This window comes from Macaca nemestrina, chromosome 1, assembly GCF_043159975.1.
Source record: "Macaca nemestrina isolate mMacNem1 chromosome 1, mMacNem.hap1, whole genome shotgun sequence".
Classification (NCBI taxonomy): domain Eukaryota; kingdom Metazoa; phylum Chordata; class Mammalia; order Primates; family Cercopithecidae; genus Macaca; species Macaca nemestrina.
The window spans coordinates 11,835,630-11,863,322 of NC_092125.1; the positions used below are offsets into that span (position 1 = coordinate 11,835,630).

General features: G+C 35.6%; 1 protein-coding gene across 21 annotated transcripts in view; it reads right to left on the bottom strand.

Moving 5' to 3' along the window:
• Positions 1-27,693, bottom strand: part of LOC105474624 (ryanodine receptor 2) — a 786,480-nt gene that overhangs the window by 463,733 nt on the left and 295,054 nt on the right. For 16 of the 21 annotated variants that reach the window (XM_071073828.1, XM_071073919.1, XM_071073918.1 and 13 more), the window contains exons 4-5: positions 9,379-9,399; positions 738-752 (exon numbers count right to left, since the gene is read on the bottom strand). The exons of 2 other annotated variants lie outside the window; for them this stretch is intronic. In XM_071073828.1, coding sequence (XP_070929929.1) covers positions 738-752; positions 9,379-9,399 — 36 coding nt within the window. The remainder of the gene's footprint in view (positions 1-737; positions 753-9,378; positions 9,400-27,693) is intronic. 3 more of the 21 variants (XM_071073912.1, XM_071073903.1, XM_071073838.1) reach the window with 1 other exon arrangement.

The following is a 27,693-nucleotide window of genomic DNA, read 5'->3' on the forward strand; positions in this document are numbered from 1 at the left end:
ATATGAAAATGAAACAAAAATTTTCTACTATATATCCTAAAATAACCATAGTCTACTCTTCTTCCTGTCTGTCCCTTACGTATTCCTTCAATGACATGTCCACATGCTTTACTCTTTTCTTTTTATTTGTCTACTTTTACAATATTTTCACTTTTCCAATCCAGTCGAGAAATGAAAAGGGGCTGGCTGAATTATTTTCACGTCTCCTGGAGTAAGTAGAAGTAGTTTCTTGGTGCCTCCCCTAATTTCCCAGTGGAAGAATTTCCCATTGTATTCATACAAAAGTGCATAAATGCAAAGTCAGCATAATGCCCAGAGTGAACATTCTAAATGGAGAGTTATTAAAATTGTTTTAATAAGAAAAATTCTTAATGTTAGCAATTAAACATGTTACAATATGACCCAAAAGTGTCAAATCTTGGCTTGACATTTTTGTTTGTTGAGCTTTTAAATCTAAACATGTGATTTATCTAAATCTAAAAGCTCCAAAGTTTAATATTTAAACATTTTAAAGCATGTGAAGAAAAGTTACATGGATTCAAAAGTAAAACAAATGTGTGTAACCATACATAAAACATACAAAGTATCACATATATACAGCTGATATATAGTAATATATATATATATCTGTTACATATATAATACAGCTATACTAATATGCAGATATATACATATATAATCCATATATAGTAATATATCTGCTATATATACACAGCAGATATATTACGATGTCTTACCTTCATCATGAATTTCTGTAGGGGCATAAGGAAAAGAGAGGAAACATTAAATAGACATGATCTCAAAGATTCCCTTAAAAATACCTCTTACTTATAAAGGCTCCATTATCCTAAATGGAGCTATTTAAACAATAAACATAAAAAAACACATTCACCGTGTTATCGCAACAAAACTTAGTGTCAACTACATGCTAGAGAAAAGCTGTAGCGAGCAAAATTCTTTTAAAAAGTTTTTACATTAGTTTCTTCCTTTTTCTGTGAAAACATGCTGCTCTACTTTAATGAGTGATTCCATTTACAATCTATTTAAGCACCAAAAATGATATTATCTTAAAAACTGATCATCTGAAAATGCTTTTTAAAAAACCAACTTTCATCTTTTTCATAAAAATGCAGTGATAAAAGCAAACAGCAACCCAACTCATTTTAATAAAAACAGTAGATTAAAACAGGTAAGGGAGATCGTAAACTAATACGCTGCAATGAGTGGCTCTCATTTCATGCAAAATAACAGTAAGCAATTTCTTAGACACTGAATATTTTGAAAGGTGAATTTCAAAGAAAAATCACAAAAGCATTTCTATTTCTCTTAAAATGACACAGTCTCCTTTCATAAATTATATAATAGCTCTTTTTTTCTTCTACAAAACATAATGTGTATTATGTGTGTGTGCATGCAAATCTACAAATAACTTCATTTTTCTTTAGACCTTTAAAGTTTCTTTGACTTCTTATTCCTAGGATAGTTACACAGATGAAAGAGTACAAAAAAGAAAACAATGATATATTTCCAAACTTAGGGCTGAATTTAGTTGTCAGGTTGATGTCTAAGTCCTACGGAGAAAAGATATCATAGAGACACTAGTTGTAAGAAAAACAGCAAGGAAAAGTTTTCCAATATAGATATTTGTAAATATTACAATTTTTTGTAACTTATTTGCTAACTTACTGTAGCACAAAACTACATTCTCCACACCCAAAGAGGCTGCTTTCTTCAATATTTATCTTTATGTGTTTCTTGTAAGTAAGGGATGACTATATGGGCAGTGATAGTCATGGATTCCAACCAGCTTTCCGTCTTAGATTTTTTTTGGATGATTAATTTGCACAGAAACACAAAGGTGGAAATTTTAGTTCTTTAGGCTAAAACTGCAGGTGTCAGTAACTCAGTGTCCTAGGTTTAGATTAATCCAGAAATATGTTTCTTGTAACCTGAAACATATTTACATAGTAATATGTATATTATTAAAGGGAAATTCTATTGAGACTAATTTTTTCATTTTCAATATTACAATTTTAAGGAAAAACTGTAAAGAAGCTTTCATTCTTGGCTTAGAAAATACACGCTGTTTAGTTACGTTTTTATAACTGATATTAATCACATATAATTATCAGGAAACTTACTTTCCATGTTAAACCGACCAATCACATGTGACTCACTAATGGGAGAGCTATCACTAAAGAATTAGGCAAAATCATTATTAAGCCCTAATTCAAAGAAATGCAAAAACCTAACATTTTGGTACAGCACATAGTTTGTTAAGAGATATTTTCTCCATGAGATTTTTTTTTTTTTAATTAAGCTAGATTTGGGAGATTTTTCTTTAGAAAATGTCCTCAGCCCGATTTTGTCAGGTATCTAAGTTGAACTGCTTTAAAACTGTAGTAGGTATTGACAACAACAAAAAAAGAGTGGTCAGCCAAGTGACTGAGGTCTGCCGTTCCACATTGCTAAGTCGTGTCTGACCGCAGGAATAATAAGACACAGAGGAGAGCAAGCTGCATACACGATAAAATAGTATGACGACTGAAAATAGCAAATGCTGAAATATCCTTCTGTAGAATGAGAAAGAAGAGCAGGTGTAATACACAAACATCATTTTCAAAAGATAATCAAGAACATGAAAGATTTGTGGTATTAGTGGCATTATAGACATTAACTTTCTGTACAAATCATTTCTTGTTCAAATTGGTTTAAGGGCTAGATATTACCAAAGTTATAGCATCAGGAGACATTCAAAGGGATGGTTTAAGGCAAAAGAAGCAAGCAAAGCACATTAAAACAAAAAAGATGAGTATATTAGTTTAATTCAATGTAAGCACTGCTTCTGTATGATAAAAGCAACAAACAGAAAAAGAATAACAACAAAAACCCTTTAAAATTGATATGATGGAAAGTAGAAAAAAGAAACACATAAAGATAAATATCGAAGAAAGCAGCCTCTTTGGGTGTGGAGAACGTAGTTTTTGTGCTTACAGTAAGTTAGCAAATAAATGAACTATTTGATTTATTTCACTAATGAGAGGCTTAATAGACAAGAGCTAAAATTTCATTACACAAAATAGAGTAAGGGATGACTATATGGGCAGTGATAGTCATGGATTCCAACCAGCTTTGTGTCTTAGAATTTTTTGGATGATTAATTTGCACAGAAACACAAAGGTGGAAATTTTAGTTCTTTAGGCTAAAACTGCAGGTGTCAGTAACTCAGTGTCCTAGGTTTAGATTAATCCAGAATTGACAGGTCAGATGGAGCTCCAAATACAAGCAAAACCTGAGGGCACATGCTACATTAACATGGAAGCCAGGGAGAGAAATTGCTATTGCTACATTTTAACACATAGATGGCCCTGGGTGTCAAATGGATGACAAAAAGAAGCAGAATCATCTTTTGTCTATAAGCATAAGCTAAGGCACTTTCCTAGCAAACGCAAATGATTATGAATAGAAAAACAAATCAAACGGCAATACTTGACTCTGAAAATTGCTAACAAGTACTGGATATCAAGAGAATGCATATTTAATCTGCTCTTGGTGCAAAGAAGGAAACAATAATTCAGGTGATGTAGAAGAGCTCCTCTATCATAATGATGCCTTTCAGTTCAACCTTGGTTTTTTAAAACTGGTATTTCAGTTTCATGAACTAAAATCTGATTTTTAAAAAGTCACACCTCTAAAAACCTACCTTAGAACTTTAAAAAAAAACTGTTATTGAAATGTCTCCTCAAAAATTATACAGATAAGGATTTAGTGACAAAGCACCAAACATTTGGGGGCTTGCCATTAAAAAGGATTATCAAATGCAACAATTTCAGAATAGCCTCAGAAGTCATTCTAGCATGAAGTTTCCATTAAGGAGGCAAAATGCCCTACTCCGCACACAAAATATGCATCAAATTTAAGCCTTTTTGCCATCTTTTCCTCTCCACATATCAAGATGCTAGGGTTCTCCATAATTCTCCAACTGGTAACCTCTCCTTTGTGAGGAAAGATCAGGTAAATTTCATTATGTTGAGAAAACAAGGATATTTCACCATCAAAGACTAGGATTTCTAGGTAGCAATAATTAATTAATGATAGTCCCAACAATTTTTAGGAGAAAAAAAATTAACAATAACAATTCTGAGTTTCAAACATATATCAACATATACTATCTAATAGCATTTGAGATTGAAAAACTTCAACTATTGCTCTTATGATGAAAATATCTGGCTGGGTGCAGTGGCTCATGCCTGTAATCCCAGCACTTGGGGATGCCAGGGCAGGAGTATCTGCTTGAGCCCAGGAGTTCAAGACCAGCTTGGGCACCATAGTGAGACACTGTCTCTACAAAAAATCAAAAAGTTAGCCAGGCATGGTGGCACATGCCTGTAGTCCCAGCTACTCAGGAGGCTGAGGTGGGAGTATCACTTGAGTCACACTCCAGGCTGGGTGATAGAGCAAGACCCTGTCTTAAAAAATATCTATATAAATCCTATGGAAATGTTTCACTTTCTAGGATTCCCCTGCTAAAAATGTCCAAGATGCTCTGAAAAGACAGACATGTTGATTACAGGTACAGAAATCATCTGAAAGAGGCTTGTCTATCAGCCCATGAATGAGCAGCTACACACATAATAACACATTCCACTGAAATGCCCTTGTATCACTCCTATTAATGACCATCACTGGAATCTAGTTATGTGAGATGCAGATATGTTTAAAAAGAATTCATTCTGTTCTTTGGCAGATTTGCAGCAACAGTTTTTTTCAGCCTATCAACAGCTCTGTACAGACAGTAGTTAAATAGAATGTCTTTTCTTTCCAGTATAATAAATTTGACATATATATGTACATATAATTATGTAGTTCTTCTTCAGAAGGGTAAAGAAAAATAAATGATTCCGATAAGCTACTATAAGTTCTCACACTTCATCTCTGTGACACGTTTATAAAGCAAAGAGCTGCATAAATGCCTAAAACATGAAATAGAAGAGGTATCTAGGGCTTTCTTCATTTCCCAGCTTGTCTCGATAGAGAATTTCTCTAAATCAAAAGTAACACATTGATTTCTACAGAGGGCAAATGGATAATAATGTCCTGAAGACATATAAAGCTTTCCCTCTATTCAGATCATCACCTACACATAAAAAATTGCCCATATCAGAATACAGAAGACTCCATATATTTTTTAAAACAATTTCAAACATGAATGAACCGTGACAGCATGAAAGCATTTTGCAGGTTCTCTCATAATAGCCATTGTGTGTTGAAATGCATTTTTAAACAACTCTCTGGTTAGAAACATTTGACATGATTATAGATTTTAACAATCACAACAGCATCATCATATTTTTTAAGAGAAACTACATGTATAAGACAGCACTCAGTCTATAGACAATGCTTCATAGACAACGATCTCACAGTCTGTTCCATCCTTTTGCTGTCTTCACCCCACTCATGACCTGAATCCTAGGCCTCCACACTGGAAACCATTGCTATAGGTTAGAAAAGGGCTAGGAGTGGAACAGATGGAAATGACCATTAGTTACTTTCTTATCCAGTACTCCGAAGTTTTATTCTCTTTTAAAGGGTAAAGAGCAGCATTTGATAACTCAGTGGGCTTATGATTAAACAGATGCACAGCTGCTCAAAGAGACAGTGATGAGGGAGAGAAGGAAGGAGATGAAGGCAGGAAGGGAATTAGGGAAAAGGGGATGGAGAGAGGGAAGGAGAAAAAGAGAAAGAAAGAGAAGGTGATTGATGGACCTTTGATGTAACTATCCAGAATAATATTATCAGGATATTTATACAGAAGCCATTTTAATTTCCATATATATTCCAAAAGGCGTGTAATACACCTAACCTACAGAACATTACAGCTTAGCTTAGCCTTAGTTTTGTAAGGCTCCCAAAGGTCTTAATCTAGCCGTGGTAAATGCACCCGAGATAAGCAAATATAACAGAAGTTAAAACTGCACATCTGTCCCAAAACAAAACAATGACCAGTCTCCGAATGGGATTTACAAGAAGGTCCCTGACTTAAAATGGTTCTATTTGTGATTTTTCAACTGTACGATAGCATGAAAGTGATTTGCATTCAGCAGAAACTGTACTTTGAGTACCCATAAACCACTGTTTTTGACTTTCAGTATAGTATTCAATAAATTACATGAGATATTCATCGTTTCAGTAAAATAGGCTTTGTGTTAGATGATGTCGTCCCACTGTAAGCTAATGTAAGTGTTCTGAGCATGTTTAAGGGAGGCTAAGCTAAGCTATAATGTTCTGTAGGTTAGGTGTATTACATGCATTTTTCACTTATGATATTTTCAACTTCTGAAGGGCTTTTCAGGATATAACCTCGCCCCAAGTGGAGGACCACCTGTACTATCATGTTCCAAAACATACTGTTACGCCATCTAAGCAGAGATGCCAAAGAGGGTGGCTGCAAATCCACTGGCTGCCTTTAGCTGACTGCCCACCTCCAGTGTGTTATTAGAGGCCAGACAGCAAAGAGAGAAGTGCAGGTGGACCTAGAATCCTGCCTGCCTCCCAAGCTTGCCCTCACTTCAAGCCTAGCAAGGGTGGCTTCAGGGATACCAGATGTCCCTGGGACACCACAGACTGGTATCTGACTCTGCCTGGAGACTGCGAGGCAAAACGCTGGGTATAGCCCTATAGGGCTGCAATCGGGAAGTGACCACACTGCCAACAAGCAAATGGGGGTCATACTAGATAGATCCAGCTTGGGATTGTCTCAGAGGCCACCAAGAACTATCAGGAAGAGGAAGGAATTGCCACTGGCCAGCTAGTGGAGACGCATTTGTCTGCAGCAAGAACACCTCAAGTCAGAGATTTCTGGGGATGGAAGCTCCCCAAAAGACCAGTGCCAAGTACCCACAGAGAAAGTCAGCATTAGAAACCTGGCAAGCCCAGTGCATGACACTATGATCAAAGCAGACTTTTCCTGCCAAGCTTTCTCTTCTATCTCCTTCCCACAGCACCTGAGAGTGGCAGACTCTCTGGGTACCAAGTAGGGCGTGAGGAACCTGGCGGGACAAGCAAGAAACAGCTTCCCAGATATCCCTCCCTCCAGCTCTACCCCAGACAAGTTAATTGAATTAGCTTCGAGTTCGCCTATTATACAGGTTTGGGCATTTTAATTACTGAAATGAGATCTGTATGACTGGAAATGTCTGTGGGGTATTTCACTCTTGGAATACGAGAAAGGTCATGGGACCGGTTCTAATTTAAGCCAAGGGGCAGAGGAGTACCAGCCCCACAGAGCAGTCTCAACAGTCCTTGGTTAGGTGGGTAGAGGGTTAAATTATTTTCTGTTGGCCTTCAAGGTATATCTGTAACAGCAGAATTTCAAACTTCTAATGGCCAAAGCAAAAGATATGAACTGGACAGGTCTTCAAAGGAAAAAAGAGCTCCAGTCTGAAATTTGCTGCGACATTTACACAGAATGCTCATCAGCGTTCTAAAACCCAGCAGAATCTCTTCATCATATGACTTCTAAATGAACATATATTTTGGCATCAATATGTTTAGCATTGACATAATAGTCATATTTAAGAAAAAAAAGGAGTAAAGCAGATTCTAGTCCTATAGACAAAGAGATTATGGCCAATGAAGAGGTTACATAAGATTATTAAGCCAGCCACTGGCAAACTAAGCCTCAAGGTTTTCAGCTCAGAAAATATCTCAGATAGTTCCTCAGAACTGGAAGGCAATCTCTGCTGTAATGATTTACAAATAAACTTAATACAAATAAAATAAATAAATTATTATAGGAATAAGAAAGAAAAAGAAATAACATAGGCAGATCAAGAGTAACCAAATTCGCAGAGGAACGGAGGGGAAGACTTTTAGACAACAGTGAAAAGGTGATTTTATTTACTGGCAAATGCTATTTACAAAATAAGTAAAAGCAGCTTGAGTGGTTGGTCAATACCAATCCAGATACGGCACAGAAACAGTGTAATGGAAGTGAAGGGATGCAAGGATGGGAAAAGACAGAGAGCCATGTTGTAGGATGCTGATATTAGGGAAGTGCAGGACACAGAGGTGTCATGTGTGTTCTGAGAAGGAAGCAGGCTTCCCTCACCAAGACAAGAAAAAATGTGAAGCTTGGATCGGTGTTTTAACTATAGCCAAAGAGAAGGGTAGGAAATGTCAAAAACAAACAGTTGGTCAAAAGTAGTAGTAGTTCAGTTACAAAGAGAGAGATGAAGACTTCAAATTATTCTCAGCAATATAACATAGAAGTCGTAGTTTTCAAAGGTCATTAGAAGTGGTAAATTAAAAAACAAGTTTCCTTGTCTTTAAAGGGCTAAAAAAAAAATGTTTTAAGACAAATGAACATGAAATTGTTGGAAAACACTACTGAAAGGGCACTGGAAAGATAGCAAAATTCTCAAAATGTTGGATCCTAGGACGAGAAAAATAATGAAGATAAAATAAAGCCATCAGTTAAATCAATCTTAAAAGATTCTTCACATAAGTCGCAGAGCAAATGAAAACAAAACATTTCAACACTGAAAAGCCTCACTGTTTTGTACTCTTGGGAAAAAGTGGAGTAGGAATATCAGTCTTGAGGAGACTTGGATTTCCATTCAGAATCCTGGTGTGTTAAATATTAGAAGGTACCTTGGTGTATTTCCTCTCTCCTTTAATTTTTACTAACAGATAAGGAAACTGAGACCAAAAGAAGCAACATAACTTTTTGCACAACTTGTGACAACGTGGGCTCTAAGAATTAGCCTCCAGAATCCTGTAACTGCCTTTTTCTACATGGTCATTCACCTTCACTGCTTAAGATTATACAGGGCCTGGCACAGTGGCTCCTGTGTGTAATCCCAGCACTTTGGGAGGCTGAGGCAGAAGGATCACTTGAGTCCAGGAGTTCAAGACCAGCCTGGGCAACATAGTGAGACTCCATCTATACCCCCCCAAAAAAAGGTTCTATGACTATATATATAATTGTCTTCTTCTACAGTACATACAAAAATATAAGGACCAAGCAGTGGAATTTTGAGATTAAACAGTCAAGTTTGTTTGCAAAAGATACACAGTATGAATAATAAACACCTTTCTGTTGGCCAGAGCACATAATAATTACAAAACAAACTATATAAAAACTATATGGTTCTAGGGATGGAAAGTACTTTAATATGCCTCATTTCAGATGAAGCAAAACCAGAAACATAAGGTTCTCTTTAGAGACCTGTGAAACACATGTTCATTACAACAAAGCAGTTAGTTTGAACACTAATAGTACAAGCCACCACTAGGAAGCAAAACAAAAGATTAGAGGCAATAGCAAGCATGCACTTTTAGATCACAATTTCTTTGCAAATACATGGAAACACATACCCATTTTTCCACATCAACTTGCTGTGGAAAGAAAAAGCCAAAATAAATAACAAACAAACAAATACCTAGCAATGTTTCAATGACTATCATTTAAATGAATTGATATCAATTTGGTCCTTGCACCACAATCTCTTTCCAATTCTAAAGCATAAAAAATTGTATTCAAGTTTTTAATTAACAACATTTAATCTCACCAAACAAATAGAACTAAGTTAATTTAGCAATCAGAACTCTAAAAGACATTAGGCTGGAAATGCATCAGGTACATGAAATAATGAAAATCCAATATATTTAAAAGCAAACATGAACATTTCTAATTCTCAAATGTAATAGGCCTTCTGATTTAAGAACTACGACTCTCCTCTAATTATAAAAACTGATTTAATTAAAAAGACCAATTTAGAGATATAGCATCTAACTACAATTTCTCTCGCGACACTTAAAGTAAAATTTCTCTTACTCTAATCTTTCTAGCATTTCATACAATTTCATAATATAAAAGCATGCCTTAACAAATAGTTCTGAAGTTATACGGGAATCAAATTATTTTTTTAAATTGTATCTATAAATGAATCTTAGTCTCTTAATCATTATGTGGCTCTTTAAAATTTAAGTGACTATAATCATACCCACATTGTAAATAGAACAAACAAAAAAGTCATTTGTCAACCAAGACTATCTTCTGCAACACCCTAGGATTCCTTGCAAATAAATCAGAATAAAAAATTTCAACATTGAGGGACATACTCAGTCTCAAAGGTAAGTTTCCTTAACTCACCTCCCATCTATAGAATGTCCTGTGGGAGCTGTGGTTTGCTTCACACCCTTCATGTATGAAAGTTTCTTTGTAATTTTTTTTTCTTAGAAAACTCATTAATTAGGTAAGAAGCTAATGCTACTGAGGCAGAAATCTTGGGCTATTAGCTAGGAATCTCCAATGCCTTGGTAAACAAGCTTTTGGGAAGCAATGTGCATAAAAAGCATCATACAGAGTGATTCTTTTAAAAACGTTATAAAGTGATATTTAAAAAATCAACCTAAATATACAGGTAGAATTTTATGAAGCCCTAATGAAATTCAATAGTTTACTTTTAACAGAGCATTTTGGTTTATTTTGTAATTTACTTAGTCTTCAGAAAAATGTGTTCTAAACTCATTTCCTCCTTTGCATTTTACAAACACACTGTTGTTATTTAAGAAAAACACTTGACTGAACAGAAAGGCCTGATTTTCACTATACATTTTTCAAAATATTTTGTTGTTATAGAAAGTTGAAGATTGCCTCTCAAACATTAACTTACTGGAGTGATGAATCCATTTCTTTAGATCCTGGGGCAAAGGGAAGCAAAAGAGGCATGTCCAGCATAGTGCAATTGTTTTGTGCACTTTTCTACCTCTAAAAGGGCAAATTTTTATATTTATTCTCTCCCCCCAAAAAATCTAAAAAACTTAAATGACTTCCTTTTCACATTTATCAGGAAAACAGAATATGCCATATTTTTAGTGCTATCAATGATTATCAAAAACATTGTATTTTGCCATCATCAGGTTCACTTCCGCATGTCAGTCATTCACACATACATACATACACACACCCACACACACACACACTCCCGTCAGTGCAAAGATAAAGTCATGGGATTTTTCCAGAAGAAAGAATTTATAATCAAGAGTCATAGTTACTAATGATAGTAACAGGAGTTCTTTAATGTTCTATATTACAAAAGACACAGTTCTTCAAGGAGCAAGAATTAGGAGCAATAATGTAACAAACAGAATATCCAAATACCCAAAGAAAAGCTTAGCAACAGCATTGCTGGGAGTGAATTATCAGCTAGACACACAAGACAAGACAAATGGTCCACAGGGTTAAAAGACTAACATACAATAAAACTGTAATTATGCATAAGCAATGCAGAACGATTTCATGACACGTCTCTTGTTCTTGTTAACAGGAACCATTTAAATTCCTGCAAATGGTGAAAAGAATGATTCAAATGGAGCTAATCAAGAAAAGGAAATATAAAATTCACAGTAAACTTAACCAATTTTAGAATTTAAGCAGTTACAAGTCCATAAAACATATAAGACAGAGGAACATTTTTTCCAATAACTTATCCAAGTATGTGGAATATTAAAAATATATATATGGATTTTATTAAAGAAAATGACTATTTTAATATCTGCAGGAAATTACATTAAATGTCTTATCATATTAACACTAATAAAAAGAGCAATGTCATTTCAAAATTTCAAAATAAAAACAAAATTCCCCTTAAAAGAAACAATAGTTATTTAAACACCAACTTGATTTAGCAGAGAGGACATAAGCATCTAACACAAAATAATTATTTTTAAATTATATCACTATACGAAAGGCAGATAATCCAAACGACATCTCTATTTTTGCATTCTTTTTTTTTTTTTTTTTTTTTTTTTCTTGAGACGGAGTCGCACTCTGTCACCCAGGCTGGAATGCAGTGGTGGGATCTTGGCTCACTGCAACCTCCGCCTCCTGGGTTCAAGCAATTCTCCTGTCTCAGTTTCCTGGGTAGCTGGGATTATAGGTGCCCGCCACCACACCTGGCTAATTTGTGTATTTTTAGTAGAGATGGGGTTTCACCATGTTGGCCAGGCTGACCTCGAACTCCTGACCTCAAGTGATCCACCCATCATGTGCATTCATATTTTAATTACAAATTTAGGGCACATAAACATGAGCTCTTCTATAAACTTTTTTTAAAAAAAGTTTGGTTGCTTCTTTCGAATTGATTAACTTTATTCTACTGTTTAAGATGGATAATTCTGTTGAGTTAAAGCAGTTACCGTGTGGCAGGCTTTGAGCCATACATTTTACATGTAATCTTATCATCTGCATTTTACATACTAGAAAACAAATGACATAAAGGTATTACACGCAAATCTTCAACAACAAAATAAAATGACACAAAGCTACTAAAGCTACTAAATTTTCTAGAAAGTTCATTATTATGCCTTTCCCCTGAAAGTTGCAACACACCTGGTATTGACTTTTTATGTAAGATGGTAGGGAGGGAGTTAAGAATCGTCTCCTCACCCACCCTCATGTATCTATCCAAATGACCATTTATTAAAAAAATACATCTTTTCCCCATTAGCACTGCGTCATCACTTACTAATGTGTCCAGAGACAAATGTGTGGATCTACTGATGAACTCTACCCTGGTCTATTTTTCTGTCTCTGTCCTAATACCCAACAGTCTTATTGCAACATTAAAATAAGTCTTGATATCCAGGAGTCAAAGACTCTAACCTTGTTCTTTTCTTCAAAGTTGTATTTGATAATCTTGCTCTTCTTCATTGAGAACTGGCTTTTTCAACTTTCATGCACACAAGAAAACCTGCTGGGATTCTGATTGCGATTACATTGATCTACCCAACCAATTGGAAGAGAACTGTCATCTTTGTAATACTGAGCCTCCCAATATATGAACAGGGTATATTTATCCCTTTTTTAAGGTCATCTTTATTTTTCTCAAAATGTTTTTCAATTTTGCGTGTAAAGGTTTGCACATCTTTCATTAGAGTTATTCCTAGGTGTGTGTTGTTTTATTATACTAATATAAGTGAAATCACTTATTTTTATTTTGTAATTGCTTTTTACTAGAATATAAAAATATAACGGAATTATTTATAATGACCTGTGACTTTGCTAAGCTCAGTTTTCCCAACTTTATTCAACATGGCCTTCAAAGAATTCAAGATTTCACCAGTTTTGCATTTGATAATTTCTATCAGTTTAAGTAACTTTTCTTACATGCCAACTTACTAATATTGCAATGAATAGGCATTTAATATTTAAAAATGTTTTTATAGTATCTGTTAAAATAAATACATTTTTCTTTTTTTCTCTTAATAAGGTAAATGACAGTAATTGGTTTTGAATCCCAACTTGGTTGTAATAGGCTATTGAGTTATCTGTCAATGGGATGGATTTGCTAACATTTCATGGAGGATTTCTACACCTATGGTCCCTGATGCATATTAGTCTATACCTTTATTATTTTTTTTTGCAAGGTCTTTGTCATAGTTTAGGATCAGGGTTATGTTGACCTCATAACATCGGCTGGGAAGTATTATGAAAGAGTTTAAGATTGGTATTATTCTTTCCTTATATGTTTGGTGGAATTAACCAGTGAGGCCATCTGGGCCTGGACTTCTTTGTGAGAAGGCTTTAATGATCAATTCATTTTATTTAATAAATGTAAGACAGTTGATATTTCCCACTTCTAGTGTTAGAGTTGGTAAACTGTATTTTGCTAACACTATATTGTTTCTAGAAAGTTTTAATTTCTTTGGAATAAAGCTATTCACAGTATTCTCTTATTATCTTTTCATAGTTTAGAGGTTCTCCAGTGATTTCCTATTTTCATTCCTAATATTGTTAATTTTATATTCTCTCTTTTTTGTATTCAGTCTTTCCAAGGGCTCATCAATTTTATTAGTCGTTTCAAAAAACCAGCTATTAGCTTGGATGATTTATGTTTCTTTCTACTTCATAAATTCTGCTCCTTATTATTTCTTCTATTTCATAAATTCTGCTCTTTATTATTTCTTCTTTCTACATTTTTCAGGTTTAATATTTTCTCTTTGTGGTCTTCTTGAGATATTTAGATAATTGATTATTCAGTTCTTCTTATGTATTTAGGGCCAAAAAATTCCCTCTACTCAGTTTTAACTGTATCCACAGTTTTAGCTACATCTCATGTTTTCCACTTTATCCAATTAAAAATATCTCATCATTTGCCATTGTGATTAACTTGTTGATTCCTAGACTTATGGATTTGCAATTCCTTTCGTTACTTATATCTTAATTATATGATAAGAAAGGAATACACTCTTATTTCAAACCTCTGAAATTTACTTATACTTCCTCCATAATCAATTTTGGTAAATGTTCCATCTGCACTTGAAACAAATGTGTACTTTCTCAGCATATGGTGCAGTGTTCTATAAATGTCAATATATATGTTAATTAATCATGCTGTTCAGATTTCTGCATCCTCATTGATTTATTTGCCTGATTATTGTTATACTGCGAGAAGCGTGGTCTTATACATTCAATGTTGATTTCTCCTGATAATTTGGTCAATTTTTGTTTTTTAAGTTTGAAAGCTATATCATTAGATTCATGTATATTCAGAATTATTTTTCTTATACCCTGACTTTTTTATCATAGCGAAATGTCCATCTTGATTTCTTGCAATACTTTCTGCCCTAAATTCTTTCTCAGATATCAGATTTTTACTTTATTTTATTTTATTTTTATTTTTTAGATGGATTCTTACTTTTGTCACCCAGACTGGAGTACAGTGGTGCGATCTTGGCTCACCGCAACCTCTACCTCCTGGGTTGAAGCTATTCTCCTGCCTCAGCCTCCTGAGTAGCTGGGACTGCAGGCGCACGCCACCACGTCTGGCTAATTTTTTGTATTTTTAGTAGAGACGGAGTTTCCCCATGTTGGCCAGGCTAGTCTTGAACTCCTGACCTCAAGGGATCCACTCACCTCCCAAAGTGCTGGGATTACAGGCATGAGCCACCACGCCCAGCCCTTTCTCAGATATTAATATAGTTATACCAGCTTTCTTTAGATTCAACTTTACCATATATACAACTTTACCATCCTATAGCTTTTACTCTTTCTGTAAGATAGTCTTAAAGTGTATCTCCGGTAAGCAACATACAATTGCAGTTAATAAAATCTGACAATTTATGAATTTTGATTGAAGTATTTAGTCAATTTACATTTAGTTTTATTCTTAAAATACGAGTTTATATTTATTATATAGTTATATTTATCAAATTATCTGTATTATATTGGTCTTGTGTTCTCTTTATGTAGCTTTATGGAAATATAATTTATATATCATAAAGTTCATTTATTTAAAGTACACAATTTCAAGGCTTTTTAGTATAGTTACACAGTTGTGAACCATCACCATAATCTAATTTAAGAACAGATTCAGCCCATATGTTCTTATTTCTTTTCCCTCCTTTCTTCCTGCCTTTACACTAATCAAATATTTTGATATTGCATTTTTCCTTCTGGAAAGTTGTTGGTTATGCTTTCTCATTCTTTCGGTTAGTACCCTAGAGGTTGCGTGTTCATCCATGACATTTAATAATCTTCCATTGTGATTAACTCTTTCATTATAAATATAAATTAGTAACTTCACCTTGTTCCAGAAAAAAGATTTTTTGAACATGTTTGACAATTTTATCCTCTCCCACCTTTTGCGTTATTATCATTGTGCATTTTAATTGCACATATATTTTAAACCTCACAAGGCATTAATACGATTATTTTGTATAGTTAGCATTAATTTACATTTGGCCACATATTTCCTTAGTCTTTCCCTTCTGCATTTCCTGTTTTCACTCTGGTATAATTTCCTTTCTGCCTGAAGAACCCCATCTCCTGTATCTAAATTATCTCAATTTTTATTTGTCTGGAAATGTCTTTACTTCACTCTCACTTTTGAAGGACATCTTTATCTGGCTATAATACAGAGTTAGTGATTATTTTTCCTCACAACACTAAAGATGCCTTTGTCTTCTGATTCAGATTTTTCTAACGTATCCTCATATATCAGTCTTATTATGGCTTTTTAATTTTGTTCCCTCCTCTAGCTACTTTTAAGATTTTTTTATTTTGCTAGTTTTCAACACTTTTACTATGGTACACCACAGTGTGGTTTTATAAGTATTAATCTTTCTTAGGATTGACAGTAATCTTGAATCTCACTATTATAGCTCCAAATCCATCACAGTTTGGGAATCCAGTTACTTGTATGTTAGATTTTATTACTAGAGTTAATGCATCTTTTATGATTTTTTCCCTTTATTCTTAATATTCTTTTCTCCACATAAGTCAGTCTGGATATTTTCAACTAATCTGTTTTTCAGTTCATGAATCCTTTCTTCAACTATGTCCCAGCTGCTGTTAAACTAATCTTCTGAGTTCTTACTTCACTTACTGTGGTTTTCAGTATTTGATTTTCCATTTTATTTTTTTCGTTGTAGATTCCACAATTGTTTTAAGGTCTGTGACTGATAATTCCAATATCTGGATCACTTACAGGTCTATTTCTACTGTCAGATTTTCTCTTGATCCTGACTCCTTATATGCCTAATAACATTTTTAACTGCACATCAGATACTGTGTGTTAAAATCTGTATACAAGCTAATTTTGTTTCTTCCTCCAGAAAAGATGTACCTATGGCTGGCAGCTAGATGATGGGCAGATAACACCAATTCCATTTGAGCTGAGTAGATTGAAGGGTGGGTTTCAGACTTAGCAAGATTCAGCCTACCTTTAGTTCACCCTCTCTCCTAGTAATTATAACTTCCAAGGATTCCAACTGAGAGCCTGGAATGATTGTCAAAACCCCTACTCCTTAGCAACCACTGAAACAAATTTTTGGCCCCCCAGCACAAGATTAGACCTCACAAGACGTTATTAGAATTGTTTCATAGACTCAATAGTCACATCTTACTATACTGCTGACTTTTTGATCTGCTTTCTGTTAAGCTTCTTAGCTTGTTTCCCAAAGGTTAATAACAGAAAAATGATCTGGAATAGTGGTACATGCCAGTTATCCAAGCTACTTGAGAGGACGATTGTTTGAGCCCAGGAGTTCGAATCCAGCCTGGACAAGGAAACCCTGTCTTGTAACAATAATAATAATAATAATAATAATAATAATAACAACAATAATAATAATAATAAAAAACACCACAACCAACAGAGAAATAACTCAAGTGGAAAGCCTCTTCAGAGTGTAAGCCTTATTTCTATCTCTTTTCCTTCAAGATCTTATACCCTCAAATTCTGCCTATGTTGTCAGGCCTGAGATTACATAAACTTTGCAGGCTCCTCTGCCTTAATCTCTGCCCAAATGAATACTCAGCAAATGCCCCAAAGGGAAAACTGGTATAAAAAAAAGTTAGACCTACCTCAGTGCACTTCTCTTACTGCTGGGATTTAGGTCTCTTCAAGTCCTAGCTACCTCAGAAGTTTCCAATGCCTCAATCTTATTTCCTTTTAAATTGAATATATTCTGATTAAATCTTTCAAATTTAATCCTTTTAAAACTTCTGGTTTGGAGGCGGTTTGGGTGTTTTGCTTGTTTCTCGTTTTTCCCACAGCTGGAGTATTAGTCTACTGGCAGAAATGGAACTATTAAATTTTTTCTCTAAATTTTTTAAACAAGGTCTGATCCAAACAATAAAAGATTCAAAACAAAGTAAAAATACATTGTTTCTGGCCTAGATGTTTTCTTCCCAACAAAACCCAAAATCCTTGGTGCCTAGGGATTTGTTACGTATGTGGCCAAACTGTGATTTAGGACAGAATTAAATGAAATCCACATTATATACTTTTCATTAAAACATCAGCATTTAGATCAGTTAGTTATATTTCAACAAGCAGTGAATTCATCTTGAAAGAAGAAAGGGAAAGAAACATATATAGAGAGAACCTACTATTATAGGTATATATTTTTCTTTATTTTTCTCTGTCTCTCTGGCTTTTTGATTGTTTGTTTGTGTTTGTTTTTGAGACGGGGTCTCGCTTTGTTACCTAGGGTGGTACACTCACAGCTCAGGGCAGCATGGAACTCCTAGGCTCTAGTAATCCTCCCACCTCAGCCTCCTGAGTAGCTGGGACTACAGGTGCACACCACCACGTCCAGCTAGTTTTTTGGTTTTTTTTGTTTTTGTTTTGTTTTTTTTTTTTTTGGTAGAGACAGGGGTCTCTCTTTGTTGCCCAGGCTGCTCTCAAACTCTCAGCTTTAAGCAATCCTCCTGCCTCCCAAAGTGCTAGGATTATAGGTGTGAGCCACCATGCCCAACCTCTTTTCCATTTCCATACATGTTTACAAATAACAGAATCACAGATTCACAGGACCTCAAACTGAGGTATCTACCTAAATGTTCATAGGAGCAGACCAGGTACATTTAAAACAAAAAATACGAAGCACTAAATTAGAACAGACAGACATGACATTAATGTGGGAGAATTATAAATAAAAGGAAAAGCATCTCTTCATACTGTAGTATTGTAAGTGATATGCACTTTAACAGCATGAGACCACAAAGTCTTTTCTGCCATTAGTTTGAGAAAGAAATTTACCATAAGTTTAAATGAGCAAATGAAGCACAAAAGTGAGGCCAGTAATTGACTTAATTAAACGTTAGCCCAATTTCCTAACTTTACTACGGTTTTGCAGTATTAGCCAGGCAGAACTCTGTTTTTTTAGATCTGTCAAACAATGAAGCCGACTTAGTACAATAAACTCAAAAATCTCATACACTAAACACACACACACAACGCAATACAAGGAAAGGGTTTAGAAATTTTATTCGTAACTATAAATGCTTTTTCTTTTAAAATTTAAACTAGGTAATAAAGAACTAAGATCTACTACTTTCTAAATTATTCTTACTTTAGAATAGGAAAAGTTCATGTACTACTATTTCAATGTTTTCTGAATTTGTTCAAATCCTCAGGATTTTTTTTTTTTTTTTTTTTTTTTTTTTTTTTTTTTTTTTTTTTTTTTTTGAGGCAGAGTCTCTTCACCAGGCTGGAGTATAGTAGCAGTAGTAGCACTCACTTCAGCCTTGACATCCCAGGCTCAGCAATCTTCCCACCTCTCAGCCTTCCAGGTAGCTGGGACTAGAGGCACATTGCACCACACCTGGCTAATTTTTTTATTTTTTGTAGAGACAGAGTCTCGTCATGTTTCCCAGGCTGGTCTCAAACTCTGGGGCTCAAGTGATCCACCCGCCTGACGCTTGCAAAGTACCGGGATTACAGGTATGAGCCACCACACCCAGCCTGGATATGCACTAACTCAAAATTATCAATATCTCCTTTCTCTAAGCACAGAATATGTTAAAAGTGGCTGCTGCATAAACCTTAATGTTAACAAACTCGAGTAGATGGACGGGTGCTAAGTAAAGAACATATTAAGTCTCTTCCATGGAGGCTACTTATCAGAATTACTAAGTGAAATTAAATTCCACAAGTAATTTCATTTGGGAGATAGACAAGAAGAGTAAGAACAATTTGGGGGGGAGGGGAAAAGAAAGACGGGGACTAATCTTAATATTAGACATTTCTAAAATATAGTGATAAACAGTGTTATTAGACATAATAACAGACTTTGTGAGAAAATATTCAGCTTAGAGTAACACCTCTAGGAATGTGTATTAATTTAAATGTATGATTAAAAAGTCATCAGAATAAATATAAGGAAAGAAATCATCAGTCATGAATAATGCTGGAACTTTTGCTTAGCTAAAATTAATAGAAAAAAAATCAACTTGATTACTACTCTTAAATAAATTCCAGCTCATGTCACACTGTTTCAATGTTTTCTGAATTTGTTCAAATCCTCAGGATATGTACATTTCTTTTTTTTCTTTTTTTCTTTTTGGCAGAGTCTCTCTCTTTTGCCCAGGCTGGAGTATAATAGCACTTCAGCCTTGACCTCTCGGGCTTAGATCTATTATGAATAATAAATTTCATATAATAATAAAGTCTGAAATAAATGTTAGGTCTATCCACTATGAAAAACTGGTGGGTAAATAGAGGAATACAGAAATTTTTTCAACATTCTAACAATTCAGTACATCCCAATCAAAATCTCAGCAATTTATTTTGCAGATTTTTACAAACTGATTTTAAAATTTATATGGGAAGACAAAACACCCACAATAATCACAATATTGGAGAAGAACAAAGTCAGAGACAGACATTACGTAACTTCAAGACTTACTATAGGCCGGGCACGGTGGCTCACACCTGTAATCCCAGCACTTTGGGAGTCCGAGGTGGGTGGATCACAAGGTCAGGAGATCAAGACCATCCTGGCCAACAAGGTGAAACCCCGTCTCTACTAAAAATACAAAAATTAGCTGGGTATGGTGGTGGGGGCCTGCAGTCCCAGCTACTCAGGAGGCTGAGGCAGGAGAACTGCTTGAATCCAAGAGGCAGAGGTTAGTTGCAGTGAGCCAAGATGGCGCCACTGCACTCCAGCCTAGTGACAGAGTGAGACTCCGTCTCAAAAAATAAAAATAAAAAATAAAAAATAAAAGACTTACTATAAAGCTACAGGAATCAAGACAATGTGGTGTTGGTTAAAGAACAGACATTGAACAAAACCATATTCTAATGTAAATAAAATGTATAAAATACATATCACATAATCACTATATAAAATGAGAGACAAAAAGAAGAAAATGTGGACACCCAGTGAAAAGGAACTCTGAGTAGAAATACTACTTCTGGCTGGGAGCTTCATGAAAGGGTTTAAGGAAGACACCTCCTTGGACATTTGCAGAGAAGGATGGGGTAAACTTTTGAAAGGCTCAGAATTCTAGGTTGAGGAATTAGTGTGGTAACAATGTGGAGAATATATACCTGAAGAAAGTGTAGCATATTCAGGGACTGAGTTCAGTTTGGATAGATAACTAATAGTATAAAGAACTAATTAGAGCTAGAAATAAAGTAAGATTACAGTTTTAGATTCCTTTGTAAGAATGGAGGTCATATGATAGCAATTAAATTAGGAACAGTCTGCCGGAGGGACAGTGTGCAATACTTACAGGCAAGTTAAACACCTAGATCTAAGAAGGCAGCCCCCAACAAAATGCCATGAGAATAATCCAATCATTAGCTGGATTCAACCAGCTGCACATATTTGTTCCTAACCAATGCTTGAATAATTTCCAGAGGAACTAAAAACCCCTTATGGGGGCCGGGCGTAGTGGCTCACGCCTGTAATCCCAGCACTTTGGGAGGCCAAGGCAGGCGGATCACCTGAGGTTAGGAGTTCAAGACCAGCCTGGCCAACACGGAGAAATCCCATCTGTACTAAACATACACAAAAATTAGCCAGGCATGGTGGTGGGTGCCTCCCAGCTACTTGGGAGGCTGAGGCAGGAGAATCGCTTTAACCCAGGAGGCAGAGGTTGCAGTGAGCCAAGACCACGCCATTGCACTCCAGCCTAAGCAACAAGAATTAAACTCTGTCTCCAAAAAAAAAAAAATACCTTATGGGAAAACCACATACAAATCAACACCACCCACATCAAATCCATGCTGGAGCTTTAGAGCCTATACCTCAAGAATCAATAAATGATATAATTAATTTCCTTACATGTAATATAATTGTCAGTCACACAAATACTTCTATTGTGGGAACTATTAGAAACAAAACTTCCAGTCCATGACTGTGTAAAGATAATCACAGTTTTTAATCGTTGACCTTGGTACATTGTTTCTATTTCTTCATGTGAAAAAAAAATCATTTATTGGGTGTTTATACTTACAAGGCACACGTTCCATGTATGTCCTATTCTGGAAGAGGCATCTGTAGTAACTCAGTTCGCTCTCACTATTTTCTCTACACAGAATCTAGAACGTGGTTACTCATCATATATCAAGAGAGTGAACAAATGCAATTACCACCAGCTTACGAAGTATTTAATTTTGCTGGTTTAGCCACTGTTTCTTCTGTGGTCTCTGGTGTTATTTAACTTTCATTTATCTCTGTCTTTGCACTGTCCAATCTGATTCATTGTTGTGTGAGATTTGGGATTTTTTTGTTGTTGGTGGTGGTGGTTTTTTTTTTGTTTTGTTTTGTTTTTTTTTTTTTTTTTGAGACGGCATCTTGCTCTGTCATCCAGGTTACAGTGAGGTGGCACAAGCACAGCTCACTGCAGCCTTGATCTCCCAGGCTTAAGCAATCCCACCACCTCAGCCTCTGAAGTAGCTGGGTCTATAGGTATGCTGGCTATGGCTATTAGCCACCATGTCCAGCTAATTGTTTTTTTTATTTTTTGCAGAGACAGTTTCACCATGTTGCCCAAGCTGGTCTCAAACTCCTGGGCTCAAGTGATCCTCCCACCTCAGACTCCCAAAGTGCTTGGATTACAGGCGTGGGCCACAGAACCTGGCCTACTTTTCTCTTTTGTCAGATATTGCAAGGCTTTCAATATGTTCTTCTTGTCTCACATATGGCTCACATTTTCCAGGGCTATGGAAATCAGTGTGCGGCAGTATTAGGCCCATTCTGTGTGCTCTTCCTGCGCTGCTCTTTGTACTTTTTTCAGTGGCCTAAGGACAGTTCTAAGGTTTCTGGTTCCAGCAAAGGACCCTTCTACAGTTCCATGTGGTCTTAAGAGTTAATGCTTCACCATGAAGTCGGGGGTCCCATGTGGCCTGATCTCAGAAGCCACATGAAAGTAATCAGGTTGTACTACCAGTACTGACCTCATGCTCACTATCAGAATGTTCCATCTGGTCTGTGTAATCTTCAAGTTGTGTAGATCCTGCTGGTCTTTGCCTTTCTCTCACACTTCTGGGATTACTTGCAAAAAAAGTGTATCTTCTCAGAATGTGTGACTGCATCAACCACTAAAGAGGTTGTGTGAGCTGGGTGAGGTGGCTCACACCTGTAATCCCAACATTTTGGGAGGTTAAGCTGGGAGGATCACTTAAGTTCAGGAGTTCAAGGCCAGCCTGGGCAATATACCAAGAACCCATCTTTACCAAAAAAAAAAAAAAAAAAAATTTAATTAGCCAGGCATGGTGGCTTGTGCCTGTGGTCTTGGCTACTCAGGAGGCAGGAGGATCCCTTAAGACCCAGCACTGGAGGCTGCAGAGAGCTATGATCATACTACTGCACTCCAGCATGGGTAACAGAACTAGAATTAAGTGAAAAAAAAAAAAAAAGAAGTTATTTAACTCAATAAAAGAAAGACTTATTTAAGTCTTCAAATCAGAGATGAAACACAAGATTTTGTATGCATGCATATTATTTGTATTGCCTTCTGTAAATAGATTCTATAAGTTTTATCTGATTCACGAAGACACCATGACTAGGGATGACCATGTAATTTCTCATCTAGACAGGGACACTCTGGACAACAAAAGGGGGAACTAATAGTCATTAAGCTGTGACCACAGGTATTAACCTGGACTGTGTCAGGCAAATAAGGATGGAGGATTACCGAATCCAAAAGGTTATTTTTTGACTTTCTCTTTCAAAAATATACCTTTTCTCCCAACATAGAGAGGCAAATTCAAAAACAGCTGTACTTAACAGACAAGAAAGCTCTACCATATGTTCAAAACTGTTAACTACAGTAGCAGAAACAGAATTTTTGGTACTTTTCAGCCCCTTAATTTTTGGTCTGTAAATTCTATCTCATAGTCCCTCTAGTCAGCAAATATTTCCTGACTATCTAGTATATAACATGCATTGTCTTGGATATTAGTGGTATATAAAGTGAATACCACAGACCCTCCAGTCAGCAAATATTTCCTGAATATCTAGTACATAACATGCATTGTTTTGGATGTTAGCTGTATAGCAAGTGAATACCACAGACCCAGGGGCCTGCACTCCTGAGATTTACACTCTAATGGGGATAGGAAGGCAATAAACAGACCAGGATTACATAGTCTTCAGAAGGTGTTGAGTGCTTTGAAGAAAACACACACACACACACACACACACACAATGCAGGAAGAAGTGTTAGTTGTTGTTTTTGCTTTTGTGTTTGTTTTTTGGGAAGGATATTGCACCACTGCACTCCAGACTGGGTGACAGAATGAGACTCTATCTCAAAAAAAGAAAAAACATTGAGAATGGCTGACTCAATAAGTTCCACATATCTTTAAGTCACTCATAAATTGCAGAATGGTTTATTACAATTGAATCAGAAATGCACCATGTCATTTATTTGCTATCATATGTTTACAAATGAAAATTTTTTCTATTATAAACACACACAAATAGCTGAGGAAGATGTCCAAATTGAATGAGACTAATCAAATAAAATAATCTATACATTCAAGATTCATAATCTAAAACAGTGCCTAACTACGCCACTGTGATTAAATTACATGCTGCTTAAATTGACCTCCTTATTGAGTTTGATGACAGAGTCTGGAAACCACGTCATTCAAATACTTAGAAATATGGAATATCCTTGGCTTCTGAGTAGAAGGTTGTCTTTCTAGACACAGAAAGACAGTAAAACTGAAAGACGCATCTTTCAACCACAGACAAGTTTCCACATTCACCTAAGTGATAGATGGATAATTGTTACTCAGTGAATATTTTTAGCTATGAGCCCTTCATGAGATTATAATCACATTCACCTTTATATCACTGCATCAATTTTGCAGGGTAGATACATACTTATATACAGAGGCTTTGGACAAGATGCTGGCTAAATATCACATTAATGAGTAAATTTGTGAATTTATTGGCATTATAATCTAATTATGGAAGTATTATTTATGCTTTACCAGAGATGTTCCTGAATAGGAAGGTAAACAGAACACAGTCCCTTAAAATAATGTCAAGTTAGACTAGATATTTGAGAATGGAAGTTTCAGATATAAATAGCTAGTAGCATCATACTGTCTACAATATAAACACACACTAATCCATTCAGCATTTCACAGCTATGAGGACGTACAACGGGAGAGTGTTGGGTAGGTAATTATATCTCTCCTCTGTTCTCTGATTGAACTATTTACTATGAAAGTAGGTTCACACCACACTCTATTTATCTACTCTCTTAATTATTAGATTGCTAAGAGTCTCAAGAGCAAGGAGGCATTGTTATTCATCCCTGTCCCCCTAGCTCCAGAATGCACAAAAGTCACTCAATCTCTGTTTGTGGAATGAACACCATATGAATGAGACAGGTGGAGAATGGACATGCGCTTTCTATTTCTTGGCCATGGAGACACCTGAGCACAGAGTTGGATTTGTTTTCCTAGGCAAAGATTTCACTTGTTGGTCCCGGTTTGGCTCAAGAACATGGGGAGTCCCAAATATAAACATTTCCAGTGAAAGCATACAGATGCTAACTATGTATCTGCTCTATGATGTAGCAGACAATGTTAGAAATTATCTGACCTTCATTTTCACATACAATTCTCTTCCTTCTCCCAATAAAAGAACCTAGTTCTTAGAAATATCCTTCCCTCTTGCCATCCCCATGGTCAGAGCCAGTTGTGCTGGCCCCATTTTCTCTTGTGAGTAAATAAATTAGCTATGGGTGTGTGACCATGGGCATGAGGGAAATGCTGCCAGGGAGTTCCTGGGGAAAGTGTCTTGCTTTTAGAAATAAAGAAAGTCAGCTCCTCTTTGTGCCTACAGATGATGTGACTTTAGATATCATCCCTGAAATTCCTACAAAGTATCTTGTAGTCATGTGGGAAGCTAGTCTGTGAACCAAGCAAACACAGAACAGACCAAAGAGAACTACAGAAATCTGAGCCAGAGCTTGGATCAACTAAATCTGAATCTTCTCTTCCTCTGGACATTTTGTGTCCTTATTTTTAAAAAACCATACATAATTAACTGGTAAAAGATGACAAGACAGTATATGATTCCATTTATATAATATTTTTATACATAACGTTATATATGGTTATATACCAATCTTTTAGCTGTGGTTATCTTAGGGGAGAATGAGGATTATGAAGAGGGTATTTTTATTTCATACTCATATATTACTGTTATAAAAATAAAACATTGTAATGATTTAGAATTTAAGTATATTTGCATATTGTATGCTTAGTAGACACTAATTACTTTTAACAATAGCATTAATTAAAAATAACTAAATAAACAAATGAGGATATATATAAATGCAATTTGTTGAGTTCTTATCATATTCCAGGCAGGCATCTTCCTGAAACACAAATAAATCATAATGAGTGTGGTATTATGTTTCTTTGTTAATAGGAGCCTGTGCAGCCTTTGGCTATAGTCTCTTCAGTGACAGATATCTCTACATTTACGCTATTTAAAGTATGGTCACAGTTTTACATCCTAGTTCCGTATTTTAATGGAGTTTAATTCTGTATTTTACTGGACACTTATACAGAGCGTATTTGAAAACGGATGAACAATGTCAAGTGTTACACCTCATTTTTTTCCAGTGAGTCATTAGCCCAGCCATTTGAGAAATCTACTTTTAATAATATACAGAACACAATTTATATCATATGAACCACAAAATTCATCAACTCTGCCTTTTTCCTCCACATTACCCGAATGTGCTTTAATGGAAAGAAATCATCAACATAAAACTCAACTAGAGTGGACACAACATTAACTCTTTTCATTTTGATCCTTGATCTATCTGCCCTAGAGCTTGAACAAAGAAGGCGTTACAATGTAGTGCCTCTGAGCAGATACCAAAAGACCCGAAGAATGAGGATATAAAAGAAATATTAAGATCTACTGTTGGAACTGTGACCACATTTTAAATACTGTTATCTCCCACAGAAGAGACTATAGCCAAAGACTGAACAGGCTCCTATTCACAAAGAAAAATAATACCACACTCACTATTTTGTACTCGTGTTTCAGGAAGATGCCTATCTGGAATACGACAGGAACTCAACAAATTGCATTTATAGATATCCTCATTTTTTAAGTTATTTTTCATTAATGTTATTGTTAAAAGTAATTAATATCTACTATGCATGCAATATGAAAATATACTTAAATTTAAATTCTAAATCATATGATTAACTACTGAAAACTCAGAAAACCTTCAGAGAATGAAGCTCGTTAAATGCATAATGTATGTGAATCTATGAATTGGCATGTTGTACGTAAGATAGATTGAAATTCTTATTGATTGGTTTGCAAGAAAATCAGGCTCCTGTCAAATCAAAAAGTATACTTTTCAGTCATTTTTCAGCTGGATTGCTCTCACTTTCATTTGATCTTTCAATAGCATCTTACTCAAGCTCAGCACATCCATCCACATCCTAATCCCTGGGACTTGTGAAGATGTGACATGGTAGGTCACTGCTGGCTTTGAGGGTGGAGGATGGGTCACAAGCCAAGAATGTAGGCTAGAAAAGGCAAGGAGACAGATTCTTCCCTAGAGTCCCTGGAAGCAATGTAGTGCTGCCAACACCCTGATTTTAGCCCACGGAGACTGATTTTTAGACTTGTGACCTCTAACACTAGAAGATAATAAATGTATGTTGTTTTAAGCCATCAACTTGGCGGTATCTTGTAACGGCAGCTATAGAGCAACTATAGCTAGGGCCTTCAGGTAATTGAAGGTTTTACTGTTGTGGGTGTTCATTGTTTTGTTTTTGTATTTTGTCCAGAGATTATAGTTGTTTTTTCCAGAAGGATCAGATCTGGTAGGAGCTTACTCAGGCATACTCAATGCAGAGACCATCACAATGATGACAGCATACCCATAGTGCTTCTTGC